Source organism: Bos taurus, chromosome 19, assembly GCF_002263795.3.
Source record: "Bos taurus isolate L1 Dominette 01449 registration number 42190680 breed Hereford chromosome 19, ARS-UCD2.0, whole genome shotgun sequence".
NCBI lineage: Eukaryota > Metazoa > Chordata > Mammalia > Artiodactyla > Bovidae > Bos > Bos taurus.
The window spans coordinates 41,116,265-41,135,483 of NC_037346.1; the positions used below are offsets into that span (position 1 = coordinate 41,116,265).

General features: G+C 41.9%; 1 protein-coding gene across 1 annotated transcript; it reads right to left on the reverse strand.

The window, feature by feature from the left end:
* Positions 1–281: 281 nt before the first annotated feature.
* On the reverse strand, positions 282–17,840 carry KRT23 (keratin 23). Its single transcript, NM_001101935.1, is given in 8 exon segments — positions 282–637; positions 2,186–2,217; positions 3,047–3,267; positions 6,260–6,382; positions 6,470–6,631; positions 7,887–8,043; positions 9,633–9,715; positions 17,396–17,840. Coding segments are annotated over 8 exon segments (1,248 nt in total). The 5' UTR covers positions 17,792–17,840; the 3' UTR covers positions 282–563.
* Positions 17,841–19,219: the final 1,379 nt, after the last annotated feature.

Genomic DNA, 19,219 nt, shown 5'->3' on the forward strand with positions numbered 1-19,219 from the left:
CTCCCTCTATCCCTGCCCCACTCCCACTTTTCTGCTGGAAGAAGTCTAGAGATCTTGGAAAGCCTTGTGAACCACATCTTGTCCCCAGTTGCATCGCTGCAGGTAACAATTCTGCCCAGTGTTTGCTGCAGACACCTTCAGAGCATTAAGGTCCCTGTCGCTCTTTCATGGACAATGCTCCGAGGATCCATTTTTAGGATAAAGAGGTCTTGTCAAGACAAGACTGACCTTATCTTGAGGTTTTGTCTTGCCTTGTGATATTAAAAAAAAAAAGGACATGATGCAGCTGGTGTGGAGTTTTATTGGCTATAAAACTTGTACAATGATGGGAATCTGACAACTGTAGTAGTAAAGTACAGCTTTAAGCTCATGAACTCATACTTCAATTGAAAAAGTGCAGCAATATATGAAGATCGTTATGGTGGGATTGTTACAGAGAAAAAAAGTTTCTGAGTTTGTTAACTCCAAGGAAACCTCTTAGAATTCACCTGGGCAAGGACTTTCCATTGAGGGGAAATAGTTTTTACAACAGGCAGAAATTTTTATTGGCCTCACTTGTACTTTCAGATCTCATTCACTTGAGAAAGAATTATTCTTCCATTGACGCTCTCCTGTGTGATGGCCTTGATCTTTGGAGCTGCAAATTAAAAAAAAAAAAGCAACAAAGAGGTCACTGCCATGCTCTCCCCACCATCTGAACTGCACTCCTTTCCAGGCTCCTGTTCTCAGCTCTCTAGAATGATCACTAAGCAATATGGTGGGCTCTAATGGAGTGAAAAAAGATCTTACCAAGGAAGATTTTCCTCCCACCTTCTAGGAAATGAGGTATCTGAACAGTGTCACTTTCTAGAGGTCAAGCCCTTCACCCCAAGTGTTCCTGATACAGAATCCAGTATTGGACCACAAGTGTTGGAGGGGTCCTTTCTGCTTTTATGGGCTTTTGAGCCCTTGCGTCATAGAGTCTATGAACGTACAGAGCCTTAAATGCCATTCTGGGGACCTCATTTTAAGATCTATAGAGTATGCCGTATGAAAGATCATGAGAAGCCAGGAATGTTTATCATGGTCACTGTTTTCAAAGATAAGATTTATTTGAATAAGTGCTTTGTTGATGCATCAATACACCGATTCTAGACCAGAGGGAAGAATTGAAACCAGTACTAGAGATCCAGGGAAAACTTTGTTAAAGTCAAGGTTCTCCAACAGTAGATTGTTCACCCTCTCCAGTAATGGGTTCCCTGACCCTGGACATGACCAAAGAGAGGCTGAAGGACCCTGTTGGGATCTTGCAGAGGGATGGCAATGAAGCCAGCTATTCTGTGATGGTTACTTGGACTCTCAGTCCCTGAACCTTTAATGCCTTAGAACATTTTATCATAAACTAATCAGAAAGTGCCACCTGTCCCAGACTGTGACTTCTTAAACTTTCCTGTGAGATGTTAATTGTAATCTGAGAAAATAGGGTTCCCTGGTCAAAGGTATTTGGGAACACTGTGCTAAACAAAATAAATTTTGTTGTGGTTTCTTTCTCTTACTTTTTCTTCCTTGCAGCAGTGTTTGTTGCCATCTTCAATGCTGAAACATAGCCTGATTCTTCACCAAGAGGATAGTGGTACATGTATTCCCAGCCATACTGGGCCACAGAACGCATCTTTTATAATACACAGTTAAAATCTCATGGGATGCTAGTATTCAACAGAATGTAGTTTGGGAAATTATGGGACAAAATTTTTTCCTTAATTTCCTAGGAGTTTGGCCAGCAGACTCCATAACTTAATTGTTGTTGTTCAGTCACTAAGTTGTGTCTGACTCTTTGCAATCCCATGGACTGCAGTGTGCCAGGCTCCCCTGTCCTTCATTATCTCCTAAAGTTTGTTCAGATTCATGTCCATTGAGCCCATAATTTAATAGAGATATGATAATATCACTGATTATTTTTATCTACTTTACTGCTGGCAAAGAGCTCATATATATATATATTGTTGAGGACAAAATTGAGAGCTCACTTGATTCAGCCATATCTAATTTAAGTTGATTCAATATTCCTGGCCATTTGGCAATAAAATAAAAACTGAACAAAGAACATTCAGTAGTACACGAGAGAGTATGGTTACTGAAGGATGGATAAATGTGCTGATTAAATTAAAAAAAAGGTAGATTCAAACAATGAAAAAGTATTTTTTACCTTTGACGTTTGACTTAGATTCTTCCATTTTCCTATAAAAGTGATAAAGGCTCATTTTAGTATTAGCAACAACCATAAAAACGTCTCAAGATGAAATAACTTCCTTTGCCTGCTAGTACATTCACAGTTCTTTAATGAGGATAATTGTTTGAGTTCTGTAGTTTCAAGGTCATGAGTTCATGGGAGAACCCTCCTGAACCAAAAGGCAGTAAGTACTGCCTCCCACTAACCCTGGGGGGGCGGGAGAAATCTGCTGAGTCACCTCCATCCTTTCAGCCAGCTTCAGGCTTTGCCTCCCTGGGATCCTTTCCAGGGTCTGCCTCTGAAGTGTGAAACCCCTGGGCTTTTCAGACTGTTTTGAATTTGGTCCAATAACATTTTATTTATGTACTAAAAACATTCTAACCCTTTCTCTTGGGTCATAGAACATATGTGCCCTTTTGTGGACAGTTATACCAAAAGTAGTCAGAGATTCCAGATAAAATATCTGAACATCTCAATCTCTTATGAGTCTTTTCCTGCTGTTAGATTCCTCAATCTTTTTTTTTCTTTTTTGAGCGAAAATTGGGTGCATTCCCACTGGGAAACACTGTAGCCGAACTTTCTTCATGGTTTGTTTCTAGAGATATAAAATATTAAGTGAAACTGTTGACTTCAAATCTTAGTGTCCTGGGAATAACAGTTGATGAATTCAAACTTCCTACTTAACGGAATACAACCTGATCTAAGTAGCTACAGAAGAAATTCAGCATAAGCCTTTCTTTCTCTACATGGATGATGGCCAACGGGACCGTAGGGTACATGAATGCACACAAGGGTGGGTACACTTTCATTGTCCTCCCCTGCCAGTCTTTGCCTTACCCTCCATTCTCTCCCTCCAAGAGCTGGCGATAGGTGGTGATTTCCTTCTCTAGGTGGGTTTTGATGCCCAGGAGGACCTTGTATTCGTTGTTCTGACGCTCCAGGTCATGGCGTAGCTGCGTCAGTTCCTCCTCATAGTGGGAGATGATCTGTTGCATGTCCTGGAGCTGGCAGGAGTACCGAGACTGGGTCTCTGATAACATGTTTTCTAAAGCAGATTTCTGAAAGAGGAATGAAATTTCTTTCATCTACTGACTGATGGCTTGATTTAATAGCCTGCTGAGTTGGGCTTCCCTGGTGGCACAGCGGTAAAGAATCCACCTGCCAATGCAGGAGACTCAAAAGATGGGGGTTTGGTCTCTGGGTGGAAAAGATCCCCTGGAAGAGGAAATGGCAACCCACTCCAGTATTCTTGCCTGAAAAATTCCACGGACAGAGGAGCCTGGCGGGCTACAGTCCATGGGCTCACAAAGAGCTGGACACAACTGAGCACGCATACTTGATGAGTAGTGAGAATATACCAACCACTCTGCTGGGTGTCTTGGTGGAGCTAGGGATGAGTGAGGAGGAGCAGGCTGACTTTTAGGTTTGGAGCCAGGCAATGAGGAGTCAGGACTTTGTGAATCTCATTTTTCTAGGCATAAAGCCTTTGTGTCAGGGAGTTGTGTGCAACTTAGTTGCACTCCTGTAGTATTTATTGTTGATGTAGCTTGTTTGGGAGTGAGCATACCCCACCTTGCCCTGATCTGTTCCTTACCTACTTTTGCTTATATTTTGTCTCTGGCCAGACTGAAAGGTCCTAGAAGGAAATAGTAGCCAGGACTGCTATCTTTTTGTATCTTCAGAGAAGGGTCTCAAGTAAGGGTGCCAGATAAAATAGAGGGCACCTGATTAAGTATAAATTTCAGATGAGCAATTGGTAATTTTTTTTTTTTAGTATACATGTGTTCCAAATGTTCCCCCAATATTGCACAAGAACTTATACTAAAATAACACTTGTTCATCTGAATTCAAATCTCACTGTGTGTCTTCCATTTTAATTTGGTGACTCTGGTAACAAACACGTTGTCATTTTTGAGGAAATTCTGAAAGCTGCAAAATAAAGGAAGCAGAGAACCAAGTTCAAGTCCCTGTTCTGTTTGGATTTACCACCTACTTTTCTAGGGCACATAACTTTAATCTTAAAGAGACATTCATAGCTAATAAAGCGCCCTGCACTTCAGGGCTGCTAACGTCCAGGGGGCCCTTCATGCTGCCTGGCTATTACCCCACATGTCCCTGGTGTCGTCACTTTCTTGTTCTCCCAATCGGATATTTTGTCCCTTCTTCTCTGTCTGAAAACCCCTCTTCTCCCTGTCCTTTCTCTTAGCCCATTACCTTGCTTCTTCTGTTGCCAAGGATATGAAAGCCCTCAGGGGAGGGCTCCCACCAGCTCCACCAGCTTCTGCCCACAGACATGAGTCTGTGTCGACACTCATTCCCCTCCTGTTATGAGGGGAATAACCGTCCCTGTCTGTGCCATGGTTATTTCAGCAATTACCCACCGTCTTGCAACATGAATGCTTTCCTCTCTCCTAGATTATTCCCACCAGCTTTCATATAGAATTTCTTCCACCTTAAAATTTGTTCTCTCAAGCCCATAACTACCTTCAGCGATCAGCCAATTTCTTTGCTCACCTTTGCTTACTGCAGAGCTCCTCAAAGAGTTGTCTATACCCTCTGTTTCAAATTTCCCTTGACTTCCCTCTAAGGGTCAAGGGGAATAACCCTAGGGCCTCCTCTTCTCTCCTTTCTTCTTCCTTCTGTTGACTCACTGCATCCATGTTGGCTTCCCGGCTGTTCCTCCAACCTGTCTGACACACCCGTGCCTCATAGCTTGTGCATTTGCTATTCCCTCCACCTGGAACTCCCTCCCCATAGCCATGTAAAGCATCTTCGTATCACTTTGAGGGTTTTGCTCAACTCTTACCTTAACAGTAAAGCTTCTCCCAACTACCTGGTTTTAAAATGACAGCTCTTCTCCTGGCAAGCCTAACCTCTCCCTCATGTTTCATTTCTTTGCAGCATTTTCCTCCATCTGGCATATTATTTATTTTGATGATTTGTGCCTTTATTGTCTGTCGTCTACAGTAGTATACAAAGTCCTTTATTATCAAATCCTCAGTTACTTAGAATAGTGTCAGGTAGTAGAAAGAATGAAACTGGGTATAAATGTCAAGCTGACCTTGCAGAGTTGTTGTGAAATATCTAATGCTAAAACGTTCTGAAGGCTACAAAACTATTTAGATAATTTTAAAATATAGTAATTTATTTGTATTTAAATAATATAAAATACTGTAATTATTTATGTGTTCATTATCATCACCTTGACAGTGTACATTTTAAATGTCTGTCCATCGTCACTGATTCTTAAAATGTGACAGTAATTTACCAGGTGCAACAAAATGAACTAATTATTTCTCCTCAAGACTGAGAGCAGAGTAGCACTGGGGAATGGTATTGATGAATGATTAGAAGATTCAGATAGGCTAAGAAGGAAATTCAATGATATATTTTATTTAATGAATTTTAAGTGCTTATAACACTCCTAAAAGCATTTTTACTGAAAACCATGATGATCAAAGAAATGACTTAGACACAAGAACTTACTGTTCCCTGGGTATAAGACTGTTCACTGTATAAGACGCATACACAATAATAGAGCAGCACTTTGGAGTCAGCCAAGCCTGGATTTGCCACTTACTCATGTCGGCACCAGAATTTCTCTTTCTTGGAACTGGGAGGGGGCAGCATGGTTGTAAGGGGGAGAGCACTGATAGGGGTTTTGAAAGTGTAGAACTGCCCACCCCACCCCCACCCCAACCCCACACCACCATGTGGCTTCACCACTGGCCACTTATTAACTGTGTGACCCTGGTCAACTCACTTAACTGTTTGGGGCTTTGGTGCCCTTATCTCCAAAATGGGGACACCAGACCTGTCTGGAAAGGTTAATGTGAGGATTGATGACATTGAATGCAATGAATGTGGCACAGCACGGACACCTCAATAAATGGTAGCTCTTATCATCCTCATTGTGGACAATTTGGATGGAAAGTGGGAGTTTGGATGGAGAAGTGCCCCAAGGGAGTTGGAGAGAAAGGCCCCGGAGAGAGAAGAAGGTTTTGTGGAGGAGGTGGTACCTGACCTAAGATGTTTCCAGCTCAAACTCACCTTGCTGCACTGTGCCTGCAGGTCAATCTCCAGGGCCTGGAAAGTGCGCTTCAGTTCGTGAAGGTCACTTTGGCTGCTCTGCACACCTGTTGGACTGGCTGCTTCCTGGGCCACGGCTGCTGACTGTGAGACCACGAAAAGAAGAGAGGCATTGGCATTGGGACCACTTGTAAGTGGAAACTTTGGGAAGTTTGGGCATCTTTCTTTTACCTGCTGTTTATACCAAGTGTCCAAGTCTTGATGCTTCTTTTTAATTATAAACTCATATTCCTGCCTCATATCCTCTAGGACCTTAATCAGATCTTCTCCCGGGGTTGTATCCACCTTCACGTTGACCTTGAAGTCATTTGGCACACGGTGTTCCTCCACTTCCTGTTTAACCACACAGAGAGAAAATGAATCAGTTTTGACAATCAGAAGGCCAGAAGTATGTTGATGGGCAGCAGTACACAGATCTTTTAAAAATTCAGCTTATGTGTTTGCCACTCCTCCATCGGCTTGGTTTGGTTTCTCAGTTATTATTTGTTGATGACAAAACATATATATGGGGAAAAAAGCATATTTTTAGCCACACCACACTGCATGTTGGATCTTAATTCCCCGAACAGGGATTGAACCCAGGGCCCCTGCAGTGGAAGAAGTGAGGAGTCTTAGTCAACGGACTTGCAGGGAAGCCCCTCTCTTATACTTTTATGAAGTAAAGAATAGCACTGGACAGGTAGTCAAATGGCCCCTGTGATTACTGACTTAATCCCTGGTTGAAAACATTTTACAAGGAATTTTGCTTACATAGAGTGTAAAGTACTCTTCAACAAGTGTTCATGAGTAAAATGATGACACAATGAAACACTTGAACATTTCAGGTTATAGGCCAAAGCTTTGGGGCAGCAGTTCAGTAACCCAAAGCCAAATGGTATAAAGACTTTCAAAATCTTGTCAGTGTATTATGACTCTGTAGGGATGATGCCCATGAGGTATCATGAAACCAAGAAACTACAGGAAAGGTTTAACTAACAATCATGTCTAACCAGCTGTGCAGAAGGTGAGGTTCTTTGATAAGCAGTTTTGTTTGCCTAAAATGGGGATTTTTTTTTTCTATCTTTTCATCAGAGTCTCAGGGATTTTAGACGGATGCTAACTTTTAAAGTCAGTTAAATGCTTTTGGCAATTGAGACTCAATTTTTGCCAATAGTTATATCAAATATATAGTAACTGTAACTACGAGTTACTATAGAATATAACTATATTGAATATAATCTGGATCCATGGCAGTCTATTCTGTTATTCTCCAACTTGCTGCACATTGGGTTAATGAAAGAAGTTCGATCCTACACATTTATTTTTCTCTCATCATATTAATAAACAGGTCTAGATAAACACTGTATATTAACAAAATTGTTGACTGATGTCATAGTTAATTGGAATTGTGTTTTAGCTGTTGTATTTGACACCAGGGTAAATAACCGTGAACACGGAAAAATTAGATATGTATGTGGTTCCTTATGATTATTTAGGTTGAAGACAATAGAGCTGGCATCCAGGTGGTGGTTTCTTCTGGAGCGACTGAGTCACCTGAAATGTGTAGACTAAGAGCTGTACTGGTTCCTGGAGATCCTGGGAGTCCTACCTGCTCATGACGCTTCTTCATGAGGATGAGCTCTTTCCTCATCCCCTCAACCTCCTGTTCTAGGTCTGTGGTGACAATGGTCAGATCATCCAAGGTCTTTCGGAGACCTTCAACTTCAATTTCTAAGTCTTTCTTGAAGGAGTGTTCATTTTCATACCTTTGGTTAGAAGGAAGAGAACAGAACACTTGTTATTGGAAGGATTCACCTTAGTTTTAGGCTGAACTTCTTACTTTTTACATTTCATGCAGGTTTTTCTATGATGGTGATCCAATATTATTTTTTTCATTAGAGAGAATGGCATAATAAAGAGCCATATGTCCATCACTTAGATTTAGCAGCTATTAACATTTTGCTATATTTGTTTCATCTATATTCTATCTTGTATTTTAAAGTAAATTATAGACATTATGTCCTTTCAACCCCTAAATACTTCAGAATGTATCTTTTAAGAAAAGAGAGTTTTCTAAATAAGCACAGTAACATAAAAATCAATAATAAGTTTTTAATATAATCTAACAACAGACTGGTTCCAAATAGGAAAAGGAGTACGTCAAGGCTGTATATTGTTGCCCTGCTTATTTAACTTATATGCAGAGTACATCATGAGAAACACTGGGCTGGAAGAAGCACAAGCTGGAATCAACATTGCCGGGAGAAATATCAATAACCTCAGATATGCAGATGACACCACCCTTATGGCAGAAAGTGAAGAGGAACTAAAAAGCCTCTTGATGAAAGTGAAGGAGGAGAGTGAAAAAGTTGGCTTAAAACTCAACATTCAGAAAACGAAGATCATGGCATCTGGTCCCATCACTTCATGGGAAATAGATGGGGAAACAGTGTCAGACTTTATTTTTTTGGGCTCCAAAATCACTGCAGATGGTGACTGCAGCCATGAAATTAAAAGACGCTTACTCTTTGGAAGAAAAGTTATGACCAACCTAGATAGCATATTGAAAAGCAGAGACGTTACTTTGCCAACAAAGGTCCGTCTAGTCAAGGCTATGGTTTTTCCAGTGGTCATGTATGGATGTGAGAGTTGGACTGTGAAGAAGGCTGAGCACCGAAGAATTGATGCTTTTGAACTGTGGTGTTGGAGAAGACTCTTGAGAGTCCCTTGGACTGCAAGGAGATCCAACCAGTCCATTCTGAAGGAGATCAGCCCTGGGATTTCTTTGGAGGGAGTGATGCTGAAGCTGAAACTCCAGTACTTTGGCCACCTCATGCGAAGAGTTGACTCATTGGAAAAGATTCTGATGCTGGGAGGGATTGGGGGCAGGAGGAGAAGGGGACGACAGAGGATGAGATGGCTGGATGGCATCACTGACTCGATGGACGTGAGTCTGAGTGAACTCAGGGAGTTGGTGATGAACAGGGAGGCCTGGTGTGCTGCGATTCATGGGGTCGCAAAGAGTTGGACACGACTGAGTGACTGAACTGAACTGAACTGAAGGGTTTGTATTAAAATTTCCCCATACCAAAAAGTGTATTTTATATCTGATATGTTTAAACTAGGATCCAGACATATATTTAATATCTGTCTGGACCCTAGTGACTGAAGCGACTTAGCAGCAGCAGCAGCCGCATGCCTTTTCATTATAGCTTAGTAAGATTTTACACATGGGTAATGGTGAGATACGTCTTCTTTCTGCAAAACAGAAACAGAAACAAGAACAATTCCCCAAACCAAACCAACCCCTGTCCCCTCCCCCCACCCACCACAACACTGTGAAGAAGGAACTTACTTAAGGCTGAAGTCATCCACTGCCATCCTGGCGTTGTCAATGAGAAGGATGATCTGAGCGTTGTTCACCTTGCCATCTGCTATCTGTAAAGCACACACCAAGAGTCACTTCAGTCGCATGCAAATCCACAGGACAGCTGCATTTCTGCCCAGTTCCTGAGAATCTGACTTGTCAGCAGCTAAGGCTTTATTTTGTAGCAGTGGAATAATGAGCAGTGAAGTCAATTAATATTTATTGAGCACTTACTAAATGCAAAGCACAAGAGTGGTTTTGTAGTAAGGGTATGGTCTGCAGTCACTTTCACTGTCTTTTTTTATATTGGCTTTTGATAGGATTGATGCAACTGCTCAAAGAATGATATAGACGGGGGAAGGAGAGTAATTGTGGAAAATGCCTTTTAATTATTTAGTAAGATCCACACAAAGTGTAAGTGAAAGTCGCTCAGTCGTGTCTGACTCGGTTTTTCCGACTTGTTTTTGTTTTGTCAGACTTGTTTTGACAAGGCTATGGTTTTTTCAGTGGTCATGTATGGATGTGAGAGTTGGACTATAAAGAAAGCTGAGCACCAAAGAATTGATGCTTTTGAACTGTGGTGTTGGAGAAGACTCTTGAGAGTCCCTTGGACTGCAAGGAGATCCAACCAGTCAATCCTAAAGGAAATCAGTCCTGAATATTCATTGGAAGGACTGATGTTGAAGCTGAAACTCCAATAATTTGGCCACCTGATGTGAAGAGGTGACTCATTTGAAATAAGACCCTGATGCTGGGAAAGATTGAAGGCAGGAGGAGAAGGGGACAACTGAGGAAGAGATGGTTGGATGGCATCACTGACTCAATGGACATGAGTTTGAGCAAGCTCTGGGAGTTGGTGATGGCTAGGGAAGCCTGGTGTGCTGCAGTCCAAGGGGTCACAAAGAGTCAGACACAACTAAGTAAATGAACTGAACTAAGCGTAATTATTTTTTGCCCTAAATGACCATATTTATATGCATAACTTATAGGTAGGTATATGTGTTTGTAAATTATTCAATGATGAGAATGCCCCAGTTGTAGCTATTAAAATATTAACTGAAAGGGGAGAAGGATGAGTTGGGAATTTGGGATTAACAGATACACACTACTATATATTAAATAAATAACAAGAGCAACTGTTTTTTTGCATGGACTTCCCTGGTGGGTCAGATGGTAAAGAATCTGTCTGCAATGCAGGAGACACAGGTTTGATTCCTGGGCCAGGAAGATCCTGTGGAGATAGGAGTGGCAACTCACTCCAGTATTCTTGCCTAGAGAATTCTATAGACAGAGGAATCTGGTGGGCTATAATCCATGGATCACAAAGGTCAGACATGATTGAGTAACTATATCACACACACACACACACACACACACACTGTATAGCATAGGGAACTATATTCAATTTCTTGTAATAACTTATAATGGAAAAGAATCTGAAAAAGGATATATATATATATATATATATATATATATATATATATAAGGAAAGTTATGACCAACCTAGATAGCATATTCAAAAGCAGAAACATTACTTTGCCAACAAAGGTTCGTCTAGTCAAGGCTATGGTTTTTCCTGTGGTCATGTATGGATGTGAGAGTTGGACTGTGAAGAAGGCTGAGCGCCGAAGAATTGATGCTTTAGAACTGTGGTGTTGGAGAAGACTCTTGAGAGTCCCTTGGACTGCAAGGAGATCCAACCAGTCCATTCTGAAGGAGATCAGCCCTGGGTGTTCTTTGGAAGGAATGATGCTAAAGCTGAAACTCCAGTACTTTGGCCACCTCATGCGAAGAGTTGACTCATTGGAAAAGACTCTGATGCTGGGAGGGGTTGGGGGCAGGAGGAGAAGGGGACGACAAAGGATGAGATGGCTGGATGGCATCACTGACTCGATGTACATGAGTCTGGGTGAACTCCGGGAGTTGGTGATGGACAGGGAGGCCTGGCGTGCTGCAATTCATGGGGTCGCAAAGAGTCGGATGCGACTGAGCGACTGAACTAACTATGCATATATATAAAATTGAATCATTGTGCTGTACACTTGAAACATTGTATACCAGCTGCTGCTGCTGCTGCTGCTAAGTTGCTTCAGTCAAAAACAAAAAATTAAAAGTATTAACTGAAATAATTCTCTACCATAAATTAGATTAATAAACTTCATGTTAAAACTTTAACTTTGTAACTGCCTCTAGTTAAAGACTTTCACTAGATGTGTATATATTTTTTATTTAAAAAGAGAATTATTGTTGAAGTCTCCACCTGAGAAATTGGGTATATAAATGTTTGACTTGTAAATATTTCTAAGTAGTTGTAAGAAGAGAAATACACATATCAGAGAAATAATATATGACACTCAATTTTAATGTATGTCATTGTCTTGGGGAAAATTGGATGGAAGATATCTCAATGTCAAAAGTATACTACTTTTGTACCAAGCATTGCGCTGAACTGGGAACCAGCAGACTTTCCTTTTATTTCCTGTTACTGACCATTGGTGTGAACTTGGGTCAGTTACCCAACTCTGTAGACTTCAGTTCCATCAACGCTCTTTACAAATAAGGAGCTTCTACTGAAAACAAGTGACCTTGAGGGTCCTAGCTCCAAACTTCTGTAACTTACTTGGAGCCAAAGAATCTGTGACATTCCCATCGTATTTATGCAGATAGTTGCTTTAATTAGAGAGGATTTTCTTAGGACAAACTTATACTTCGACACAAAGACACCTTTCAAAAATCTGGCCCTGTTCAAAGTTACACTGATTACTTGGAATTTTGTGTCATGAATACACAATAGCAGGATTCAGAGGTGTTCAGAACACTGGGTCTGGAACTCCCAGAGCAGGGCCTGGGGTCCTGCTCCAGCACCTACCTCCTGAGTGAGCTCTGCCAAGTCTTGGCTTCTTCATCCATAAAATGGCAATAATAACAACCACAGAGTTATGAGAATTAGATTAGAAGAGATTAAATAAAATAATGTAAAATAGCATTTCTGGGCACAGTCTAGACACTCTGAAAACAATCAGTTGAAGCTAAATTAGTTCAGAAAAATGTAAAGAAAATTTAATTTTCTTTTAAAAAGGCTAGAACTTTTGTAATTAGAGCCAGTGTCTGCACTGGATAAATCCTAAGGTTTAAATGTTGAGATGCATTGTCTACTTTGCTGTTCATGATGGGAAATAACCAGACTGGCTGCCCATGCCCAACTTCTTAATTCCCTTAGTGGATTCCAAATGGTATCATGACGACTTCCATGGGTCTGAAAAGGGATTCTGTAGATATTTCCTTGTCTTTCCTCTACAGTGCTGCTTAGCGATTTCTTACCAATGTTTTCCCCTCCATCTGTTTAGTCTTTGCATGACCTAAGCTCATGGGAGATGAAAAGTAACTCCATCCAAAATGGCCTGGGGATCCCTGCAGTTAGCCTCAGCTGTTCCCTGAGGTTTTGCTTGACATTCAGAGAATCCATGCCCTGTACACTCCATGAAATCAGAAAATAAAACATACCACCTGTGTTGAAAACACCACAGTTTTCCAATGAAGTACCTTATGTATAACATACTTTTAACTGGAAGACCATGGAGTAATCTTTAAGACATCACTTCCAAATAGAATGGATAAACAATATTCTGTGCTATACAGAATGTATAGTGCATGGAACTATATCCAATATTCTGTGATAAACCATAATGGAAAATAATATTAAAAAAAAGAAGTTGCCTCAGTCATGTCCAACTCTTTGTGACCCCATGGACAGTAGCCCACCAGGCTCCTCTGTCTATGGGATTCTCCAAGCAAGAACACTGGAGTGGGTTGCCATGCCCTCCTCCAGAGTATCTTCCCAACCCAGGGATCAAACCCACGTCTCTTATGTCTCCTGCATTGGCAGGAGGGTTCTTTACCACTAGTACCACCTGGGATATCTATACATCTACATATAAATATATATAAAACTGATCTACTTTGTTGCACAGCAGAAATTAACACAACATTGTAAATCAACTCTATTTCAATTAAAAAATAATGTCACTTTCTCTATACTGATACAGATATTACGTTTGAGACAAAAGTGAATTTATTTCACAGAAGTGTACTGATGTTGCTTTGTTAGTTTTGACAAATGTGCCATGGTGATGGAAGATTTTAATGATGAGGGGAGCTGGGTGATTTATGGAAAGTTTCTGTACCATGTAAATCTAAAAATACTCCACATGAAAAGTTTATTTAAAATAATAAGAAGGATGCAAAGCAGTGTGTATAGTTAAAAAAAAATCATCTGTGAACTTGTTTGGTTTTTCTGAGTTAAATTGATAGTTTGTCCATGGCAAAACCCACATCAAAAGTCTGATTTCCCCAGGTAGCATTCTTATAGTACATGAGTTGATATAGAAGAAATTTAAAAACCGAAACTATTTCTTCCTCGTTGGGTTACCTGATACAATATTATGATACAACCACTATTTCTGAGCCATCCTTCACAGTAATGAATGAACAAGAATGGGTTGAGAAATAATATATGAGGCATAGGTATTGCATTGTGTTGTAATTAATCACCTGGATTCTCCCCAAGGACCTGAGTTCGTTCTTTTAAAATAATCTAGTTTGTGTATTAGTGTAGCATCATTGCTTCAGGGTGTGTAATCTACTAGGGAGAGGAGAACAGAACCTATGACTGTAAGCCAATGAGCCAAATATAGAACTATTGAGAGCCATTCTGCACCTTAATATTTGTATGATGATGTCCAACTCTGTATTTCAAAGGAATAGATTAATTTTTGAAATCATTTTCTTTTCTTTCTTTCTTTTTCTTTTTGGCCATTAGGTTTGTGACATCTTAGTTTCCTGACCTGGGATTGAACCCAGGCCCGCAGCAGTGAAAGCATCAAGTCCTAACGACTAGTACCAGGGAATTCCTGAAATGTTTTCTAATAGACTTTTGGAGTAACATTTAACATCCCTAAAGTTGGGGGTGTTGTTCAATCACTAAGTCATGCCTGAATCCTCGTGACTCCATGGACTGCAGCACGCCAGGCTCTCCTGTCCTTCACTATCTCCTGGAGTTTGCTCGGATTTGTGTCCATTGAGTTGGTGATTACAAAGTGGGGTGGGAGAGAGCTGTATCTACTCAGAACATTTCATGAGTCTTGAAAGGCCCAGGAAGGGGTAAGTCCTGGGCATGGTGGGACTTCTTTGGGTCTCTATTTTGTCACCTATAAACAGGGGAGGTCTGATAGAGCATCTGAACTTCAAATAGCTGTTTTCTTCAAACACAGAGAAAAACAACTGAAGTAAGAAATCCAGAAATGAATATAATTTGAAGCTGAAGGAGCTTCCTATTTAGTGTCAGACCAAGAACCTGGGGTTTCCTGGAGGGCGGGCCAGCCACCCACTCCTTGTAATTGTCCCCACTCGCTTTTCTCAATTCTGTTCCAAAGAATTTAGGCACCCACTTGGCCTCAGTCTCCTCATCCATAGACTGGGGATAAAACACCTGCTTCACAGAATGAGATAATGGGTATGAAATACGTGTTGTATGATTAAGAGTGCAAATGGAATGCACTATCTTTATTAACAAGTAGCATCATTTTTTGATGAGGCAGACTGGCCAGCATCACGCTATGTGGAAATGACGAGGCCATTAGAAACAGACCTAGGTTAGAATCCCAGCTCTAGCTCTTCCTGGTGGCTTTGCATGGCTGCTTCACTTCTCTGAGCTTCAATTTCTTTCCAGGGTTGTGGTGAGAAATAAATCAGATGATACAGAATGTTTCCATCATTGCAGAAAGCTCTTGGACCATGCTGATGAGTGTATTCAGTACCTGACATGATGCCTGGCATATGATAATCGCTCAGTAAATTTTTCCGTCCTCTTTCCTCCCTCTTTCTGCTGTCGGCTGATGCATTATTTGACTAGGTCTAACCTCACGTTTCTTTTGGGAGTTATGTTCTTAGCTCCCCATTTGAAAAAACTTTTGTCCTCTCCATTCTAAAACCAAAGCAACTTTATTAATAAAAACAGTATGGTAAGGTTTGTTGAGTCACTCTGTTTTTCTTGGTAAAGACAACCATGTACTATATAGTTAAGACAATTACACAGTCAGCTGTTAGGTTGATTATTCAATAATTAGGGTTCATTATAAGGACAGATTTCTATTATCTTGATTCAAGCAGGGACAACTGAATGTTGAGAAATAGTATCATAGAAATGTTGGAAACCCTTGATGCTCTTTCTAGGATAGGTTCAATCATGATCTTACAGGAAATTTTCTGGTACTGCTTTACTTAAGAGAATTTACATAGCTTTAAAATATAACCTAGATGACTGGATTCCCTGTACTTCTAGCCAATGTTATGAAACACCCCAGAAGGTATAATGGTGTAGGAAATGGAAGCCCACTCCTGTATTCTTGCCTGGAAAATCCCATGGGCAGAGGAGCCTGGTGGACTACAGTCATAGGGTCAAAAAGAGTTGGACACTACTGAGTGACTGAGCGGAAGATATAAAGTTAGGTTTTTAAATGTTTGGTTGAAAAGCTATTCATATTTTGAAGAAGTCTCCATAATCCATCCTAACTCTAAAATTCTAAAAATCAGACCCATTTTTATTATTTTTTCCCTAGCAATATGCCATTTTTCAGAACTGTGAGTGGCTAGAATTCAGAACTTCTGGCAGTCCCCAAGAGGAAGCATCCAGGGAAATCCCAAAGATGTATCTGCTAGTGGAGTGACAGCTTTTACGTGTGATCTCCAGAATAGTACCACTCAGCCTTTTTTTGCAGGGTAATCACACTGTTGTCAGGACTTGGAGGTGGAGCAGAACTGATGTAACGAGACATAAATGCTCTCTTGTGCCTTGTGCACTGAGCGTGAGGAATGAAGACCAGCCCTGATCATTACGATTATGTTGTCGGATCGTAAGTGGTACCAGACAGCACCTGCTTTCCTTCCATTTTTTCTATATAATTCATGTACAGAAGATTAAATATACAAAACAGACTTTCCTACCTCCATATTTAAGGTATGATAAGAAAATGCCCTTGGGCTTCCCAGGTGGGCACTGGTGCTAAAGAACCCGCCTGCCCACGCAAGAGACATAAGAGACGGGGATTTGATCCCTGCTTGGGAAGATGCCCTGGAGAAGGAAATGGCAAACCATTCCAGTACTTTTGCCTAGAGAATCTCAAGGACAGAGGAGTCCAGTGGGCTACTGGTCCACAGGGTTGCAATGAGTTGGACATGACTGAAGGCAACTCAACATGCACAAGAAAATATCCTTGGGTTCCCTGGTGGCTTAGTAATAAAGATTCTGCTTGCCAATGCAGGAGACGTGGGTTCGATCCCTGTTCCAGGAAGATCCCACATGCCACCTAAGCCTGTCACAACTGTTGAGCCTGTGTTCTGGAGCCTGGGAGCTGCAATTACTGAAGCCTGCATGCCCTAGAGCTCATGCTCACCAACAAGAGAAGCCCCCGTACCATAGCTAGAGAGAAGCCCCCGCTCTCCACAACTAGAGAAAAGCTCAGGAACTTCATCAACAAAGACCCAGCACAGCAATATATAAGTAAATGAAAAAACTCTTTACCATCTGAGCCACTAGGGAAAAGAAAGAAAATATCCTTGAATACTTTTGTTTGTGATTATTTTAAGCTCTTTTCGTCATTTTCCAGGAAGTTATCTTTTCTACTGATTTCTCCTCTCATGGGTCTCCTGGAAATGCAGTCCCCTCCTGAGTTCCAGGGTTACCAGGATCTTACCTGCTCCTGCAGGTGGCTGATGCTTTCCTCATATTGGGAGTAGTCTTGTTTATTGCCTGAATCTCTTTGCTGATGCCACTTCAGGATGCAGCTTTCTAGTTTCACGTTGGCCTCCTCCAGGGCACGCACCTTTTCCAGGTAGGTGGCCAGGCGGTCATTAAGGTTCTGCATCATCTCCTTCTCATTTCCACCTAGGAGGGAGCTGCCTCTTCCAGACCTCCAAGACCCTTCAGGGAGTGGACAGCTCGGTGAGGAGAAGGAAAGTGAGATGCGAACACCCCCGGCACCACCATGGACACTAGGAGCCCGGAGGAAGCTCCCTGGCCGGCCCCAGCTGCCTCCTGTGGCATAGAGGGAACCTGAGCGCTTCTGGCTGAAGCTCTGGTTGGAATTCATGGTCCCATCTGTGTCTGGGGCAGGACTGGGCTCTGGTCCACTCCCTGGCACCACAAAACTGAGCCGCCCCAGACTGCCCCAGATGGCTTTATGCCCTTTGCTGTGGGAGTTCCCTTTTCTGACAGCTGTACCGACAAGATCCTATCATTGTGCAACACGTGTTTCCTCTTGGTCAATCCCGAAGCGCCCCCGGGCCTTCACACACGGGCTGTTGTTTAGAGTCGCATCGATATACCAGGTTGCTTTCCCTTCCAGTGGTAACCTGGAGGTGTGGCCCACGGCCTTAGGTGGGTGTTAGTCTCAGGTGTCTTTCCAGTCTGTCTGTGGGTTTTTTCCATTGTCCATTTATCTGGAAAAGCTCTGATTAAAGTCCACAGAAAGGTGATTTGGGGTGGCATAGATTTCCTTTGAAAAAGTAGACATTAAACACACAAACACACACCTGCCCCTACCCAATCCCCAAATAAACACACCCCAGCTCTAAAGCAAGGATGGGAGGGACTCGTGATGCAAGAGCCAGATCAGGACAGAATCTCAGGTCCTGGATGAAAATACTTGTGCAGAGGAAAATGGAGACAGTTCTGAATATCTGATCCTCTGTCGCAGCCGCTGTTGGATGGAAAGTAATTTCAAAGGAATCATTCTTAAGAACAAACCCACAATTATAATTAATGAATGAATGACCGAATCTTCCACTTCCAGGCTGCCTTTCATCCCAGCACACCTCAAAACCAAACAACCCCAGCCTGTGCCCAGGACTTTCCTCGGCCCCTGGGAGGCAGATAGCCTTTGTTAAGTGGCCAGCAGCTCTGATCCCACTGAGCCCTGGAAAGGGCATCTATGGCCTGCGGAGGGAACAGAGGGAAACAGGAAATGTGCCATGGGTTGTCGAACACGCTTGATGAATCCTTTGCTTTGGCTGCCAAGGTAAATGTTAGGAATGAATAAAGAAATAGTCTGGGGGTGGAGAGCCACGTGCTGCTTACTGGCAACTAGATTTAAAGGAGACTTTAGAATAAATGGCAGCATCTTGAAGTTCCTTAGTCCAAGCCACTGATTTTACAGATGAGGAAAACTGAGGCCCGTGGGGTGGGGCGGGCAGGACGGCAGAGGACAGATTGTGGGTTAGTGGCAAAGCCAGGGTGTGGCTCCTTCTGCCACATAGCGTGGTTATCATTGAGTTGAATCTTGACGGAGCCCTGGATCACACTTCTTTTTCATAATGGTGATAATGGGACTTCCCAGTTTACATAGCCCTTTGATATTCTGTATTTAATCCACATAGCAACTCTTGATGTAGCCAGGGAAGAGTTATTGTTCCCCTTTTCCTCCTAGAGGTGAAAGATGGGAAGCTGATTTGCGTGTAATGTAAATCAACACGGGAATTTGCGGTTGTTTTGCCCTTGGTCTGTGCTGTTTGCTCTGCCT